Source organism: Candoia aspera, chromosome 7 (assembly GCF_035149785.1).
Source record: "Candoia aspera isolate rCanAsp1 chromosome 7, rCanAsp1.hap2, whole genome shotgun sequence".
In the NCBI taxonomy this organism is placed as follows: domain Eukaryota; kingdom Metazoa; phylum Chordata; class Lepidosauria; order Squamata; family Boidae; genus Candoia; species Candoia aspera.
In genome coordinates, this window is record NC_086159.1 from 75463863 (window position 1) to 75469862 (window position 6000).

The 6000-nt window shown below is 41.1% G+C and overlaps 1 protein-coding gene across 1 annotated transcript in view; it reads right to left on the reverse strand.

The window, feature by feature from the left end:
- The window catches only part of CCDC3 (coiled-coil domain containing 3), a 64478-nt gene extending 58940 nt beyond the window's left edge, over positions 1-5538 (reverse strand). Inside the window, exon 1 of the mRNA XM_063309095.1 lies at positions 4908-5538. Within this exon, the coding sequence (XP_063165165.1) occupies positions 4908-5284 (377 nt within the window). The 5' untranslated portion in view covers positions 5285-5538. The remainder of the gene's footprint in view (positions 1-4907) is intronic.
- Positions 5539-6000: the final 462 nt, after the last annotated feature.

A 6000-nucleotide genomic window follows, 5' to 3' on the forward strand; every position in this document is an offset into this window, starting at 1 on the left:
AGATGGGTAGGTTGGGTTCTCACCTTATCTCTCTCATTCAAGGATTGCCATGGGTGCCTTTTCAATTATAGTACCCCTCCTTTGAAATAATATCCCCCCAACATCCAACCCACTTGAGACACAAAGGACCAGACTCTAATTATCCTAGTTTGGACACATTATGTGAAGACCCAGCTCCCTGGAGGCGGCTTTAATGCTGGGAAAAGTGGAAGGAAAGAAGAGAAGAAGACAATGACCAACAGCAGGGTGGATGGACTCTGGCGATGGGGGCACCACTGGAAGACCTGAAAGACCAGGTTAGGGACAGATTGTCATGGAGAAAATCAATCTACATGGTGGCTAAGAGTCAACAATGACTTGATGGCATGTAATCAATCAATCAATCAATCAATCAACATCCAAATGGCCCTTTCCCTTTTGGCTTTGAAAAAGTCTTTAAGGACTTGGTTGTTCTAATAGATCTTGGGCCTGGAACGATATGATTAATTGCCATAGCAAGGAAAGTGGGGTTACTTATAAGCCCTGTACACATATAAATAATCACATCAAATTAGTAATACAGAGGAGAGGATACTGTAATCTGATCCCTACATGCTTCTTTGCCCTCCCTAAATTACTCCTATTTTCTTTCAAAGATGCTTCCAGGTGACTGGAAACCCCTTATGGACTTTTTGGGTAAAACAGAAAAAAATGAACTTACGATCTATAGTTTTGATGGTTAGATAGGATAGATTATAGAAAGAAGAGAGTCACAATGTAACTTGAGAGAAAGAGGTAAATCTACAATTGTACTTACAACTGCTGTAAAGATTGGAAGCCACTTTATATATTTTTTCTTTCTTTTCTATTTTTTTCTACCTTTTTTTTCTTTTCTTTTTGCACTTTGGCTTTCTCTTTTATTCCTTTTTCTTTTTTCCTTCCTACTCTATTTTAGTTTGTATTAATTTTTACTCTTGTTTTTAAAACTTTCAATAAAATTATACTAAGATGCTTCCAGGTGATAGGCTGCCAGACTTAACAGTGAAAACCTATTCTGTAGCCGATGACATCTTCCCTTGTAAAATTCCATGAATAATGCAGGGCAGTTATGTAAAAAAAGACTTATATGGAGACTTTTTTTTCTCTGAACCCAGCTAAACTAAGCGGAGGAAGGTCGGTGTCCCTCAAGCAGTTTACAGTCTGCATCAACTTTATGGATGGGTTGGCACACTGCTAAGACATGGTCTCCTTAAACTTGCTTTGTTCAGTAAACTAGGATGCACTGAGAATGCAACACTCTAACTGGGGAGACCTGGCTTACAGAACATAGAGGCTGGGTCTGCCCAACACAATGAGCCAAAAGCAAGCAAACCACATGATGGATGAGTTAATCTGGTTTGTCTGTGTTGGGGGTACTTCCCTCAGTGCAAATGGGAGGTGCCAATTTCAAGGCTACTTCTGACAAGAGAGGAAGTCTTGGTGCTGCCTGGCACTGCTTCCCACTGCATCTCACTATCTGCTTTAGCTGGACAAGAGGACAAAGGTCACTCTGTACTCACAGTTATGGCCTTAGGTAGGATTAGACACATTTTGCAAAGACTGAGCTGTCTTGAAAAGTCTAAAACGCCGGGAAAGGTGGAAGGAAAGAGAAAAAGAGGATGACCAGCAGCAAGGTGGGTGGATGGGCTACATTGTTGGAAGACCTGAAGGTCTAGGTTAAGGACAGATCATTTTAGAGACAAATCTATCTGTGTAGTTGCTAGGAGTCAATACCAAGTGGATGGCACAAAATCAATCAGGATTGGCAAATTTTTGGTCCTTCAAATTGTTGTTGAACTGCAACTTCCATCATCCCTAAACATTAGCAATGTTACTTGGGGCTAATGGGACCTATAGATTAAAACCTCTGGCAGCCAATTCACCATTTTAGGGTGCAGATGGGGAAGTGAGAGGGATGAACCCTTCATCCCTCTGGAAGCATTCCATTGCTTCAACATCACTTGACTTTGATTTATGCTGTGGATTGGCTGGGATACTTCTGAAGCACTTCATTGACATCTGGATTACATGTAGTAAAGCAATATACATGTTTTAAAAATGCACCATATTCTTTATTTCTGCTACCCCAGCATCCTCATATGCAGATGTGATGCGAATCTCAGAAATTCCAAAGGTTCTACATGCTTAACAAGAGTTATCGTTATCACTTTGCATTGCTTTGTTTTAACTGTGTCATCCTCTAGGACAGTGTTTCTCATCTTTGGCAGCTTGAAGATGTATGGGCTTCAACTCCCAGAATTCCCTAGCTAGCATGGCTGGCTGGGGAATTCTGGGAGTTGAAATCCACACATCTTCAAGCTGCCAAGGTTGAGAAACCCTGCTCTAGGATCTGTAGCATACCTGTTTCTGGTAGTCCAACTATATAATTTAAAATGCTTAAGTTGAGATGCTTTTTAATAAAAATTGTTAGAAAAGGTGCTGCCAGACTCCTCCTGACTTTTTACCAATATACAGTAGACTAACATGGCTTTCCTCCTACAGATAAGACAGTGATAACTGTTTACATTTCTTAATGCAAATATGATCCTTTATCACATGTTTTTTAAAAGAGTGTGTTTGCTACCTTCTATCATCAGTGAAACCTTGCTAAATCAGATTTTGTGCAAACTTTAAAACAGAAAATTATCTACCAAAACATTTACAAGACAGCCTCCAAGAACATTAATCGGCATCTCTCTCCTTTTTGTTTTTCTTTGTTGCCTATATAAGTATTTGCCTTTTTAAAGTAATCCTTTGCTGCAGAACAGGACATCACTCAGGAGAAGATAAAATATGGACAAATGTAACACAGTAGATTAAAAAAAAAACACTTGGCATCTATTCTCTATTCTACACAAAAAGAGACAACATTCCCCTCTTTCTTTGTAATCGCCCATCGCTGCTTAAATTGTTTGTTTTTAATACAGCTTATTTCAGGGAAATTTTGGTTTTGAAATTCCTGTTGGAAACAATCACATGGTTAGTCCATCCGCTGGCATCCACCCATCTCCTTCTAGAAGTTATTATTCCACAGTATTAAAATATTACCTCCGAACTGGCTCGCTGATAGCTCAAACAGGTGAAAAGGGTGGCTTACATAAAAACGCAGCGCTGGTTTGAAAATATACCGAAAGCTAAAACCAGCACTTTTTAAAAAAAGTTCTAGAGCTTGTAATAAAAAGGATTGCAAATAAAACCAGTTCTTGAGAGAAACCATCCATTTCTAAACTGTAATCTAAAATTCCCAGAAATACTTACAACTTTAATAAATACACCTCAATACAATTTTTAACACAATGGTTTAGGTAAAAAAACTTTTAAATGAATTGATACCACAACAGATTCCACTGTGGTCAGACTTGTCTGAAAAATGGTGAAGCCTCCTTCAGGATGAGCCCAACTTCTGGTGACTTCATGGAAACCTTGACCACTGCCTTCTTCTGGAATCATTTTTTTTTCCCTTGGGATACCCTGCTGGCCTCCCATCCATGTTCTAACCTTACTTAGCTTTCAAACTCAGACAGGTCAGCCAGACTCTTTTCAGAAAATCTCTTTTCAAATAACAAGGAAAGTGTTCATAGCAGAAAAACTCTCCTAGGTTTAAACATGTATGGTAGAGCAACTCAGTGATTGTCAGACTTAAGACAAGATTGTCAGAGAGTTAAGTGAAGTGCTTAGCTTTTTTCTAATAGTGTCTTTTGGGCAGCTGCAAAAACTTAACCTTTGGGGGAGGTAGACAGGGAAAAGATTTACAGCAGCCTTTCCCAGCTGACTGTTGTCCTTCAGATATATTGGAATTACAATGCCCACAATGTGTAGCCTACATGCCTATGAAACTAACTGGAGGAATGCTGGTTTATATAGGGTAGAAATAGTAATAGGACTCCATCTTCCAAACTTTAGTTTAGACCATGTTCTCAACCTCAGCAACTTTAAGATATGTGGACTTCAACTCCCAGAATTCCCCAGCCAGCGTGCTGGCTGGGGAATTCTGGGAGTTGAAGTCCACATCTTAAAGTTGCTGAGGTTGAGAAATACTGGTTTAGACAATCACAAATAGATGCAGAGTCAGAGAAGTGCATTAGGCTGAGAAGAACAAAAAGATGTAGTTCAGTGGGACAGTTCAGTTCAACCCCAATTGTTCAGCCTAACCCACTTCCTAAATGGACATAAAAATAAAAACCAGGGGGAAACCCTTCTGCGTTACATGGGGATTTGGGAATAGAAGTTGGGATGTAAATGTAATAATGAACAAAGGACTCATCAAGGACAGGTGGTGTATTTTCTAGTTAAGTAGGATTTTGAACTAACATCACCTGAATCGTGGTCCATCAGTCCTCTAACCCTAAACAGGATTAAAATCAAACACACCCAGAATTATGATCTCTCTCACATCAGATTACTGGTAGGTATGTACATCTGTGCATACAGATCATCTGCATCTGTAGATACAGATCTACAGATCTGCACTTGATCTATTTTTAAATTTCCCTTTATGTTACATAAATATATCTCTGCACACATCAGGAAGATAGTTTTCTGCCTGATGTGTCCTTTTAACTTTATAGCATCCAAAGGGTTGTTTGCTTTGGAGAACATTCAAGAACATCATCCAGGCCCTGAAGTTTGAAATGCTACATGAGGCAAAACTCCCAGTTTCTCATTTTAACTTTGGTGGGTTTCTCTGCCCCCCCTCATGAACTTGCTAAACAGCCTTGAAGCAAAACACTACAGAAGTTTTTCTATAGCAACAGGGACATGGTCAAGGAAATATGAAGTCACTGGCAAAGCACACACCTCCTCAGTGTGAAATCCACACAGGGTTTTACTCTAGGAGACATTATCTAGGACACTTTTTAAAGATGGGCAAGCTTGCCAGATGCACTCACCTGAGGAAAAAGAAGTAGGAGTAATCTTGCATGACTGTGTGGGAATGGCAGGAGAAGTAGCCCAATCCTGTCAGGTTCAACCGGGATCCTGCTGGAACTTCTAACATGCTTCCCCAAGCTTGGTCACACAGCATCTCAATCTCAGCCGAGTAAAAGAGCCCTCCGTCCAGGGTTTCATATTGCCATGGCAAATAGTTGTACATGCCGTACATATCCTGGTGCAAAGCTAAGACTTTGGCATAGACAATTATTTCAGCCAGCTCCGCTCTGCAACTCTCGCTGAGTGGCCTCCAGTCGGAGGGCAACTGACAAGCCATGCCGTGTCTCAGCTGATCTCCAAGGAACAGGAGACTTAGCAGCAAGAGGACTTGCTCCATGATGGATGCAGGCTGGGCTCTGGATGCTCAAGTGTCCCCAAAGCTTTTTTCAAAGCTCACAGACCCAAAGTGAGGCTAAGTTTATGAAACAGGATCCCTGGGAAATGCACAAACTGATTGGCAAGAAGCTGAGGTGGCTCGGATTTGGACCAATGGGGACACTCCCTCTCAGGGAGGGAGGAGCGGTAACAAGAGACAGCAGAAGTTCCCGTGCACATTTCTCAGCAGCATTTCCAGCAGAAGGGGCTATGCCATGCTGCCGCCTCAGGTTGAGAACTCTGGAGCAGAGGAGAGAAAGACTGAACAGCAGAGAGCACCAGGGCTGAAAGTGGCTTGTTGCCTGCTGCTTTTCGTCCTCATTGTTCTTTTGCAGCAAATTAAAACTACACGGACATTACAAGGATTCAGACAGACATACAGGAAAAGGAGGAAAGAAATCAGAAGAGAAGGAATGTGAACGCCAAAGGAAGACTATTTAAACATGGGGAGTTCCGGGCACTGCTTTAAGAAAGTCAGAAGGAGTCTCTTTTTGACATAGCCTCTTTTCCGACGAACACGTTTTATTAAAAGGCAGAAGTTGCGGCTCGTGAAAGCTAATGCCTTTCAATAAAATTGGTTAGTAGGAAAAGGCGCTTCCAGACTCTTCCTGATTTTTTTGCCATCCTAGATTAACACAGCCCACTTCCTACAGTGTTTTCGGAAAGGAAGAATAGGAG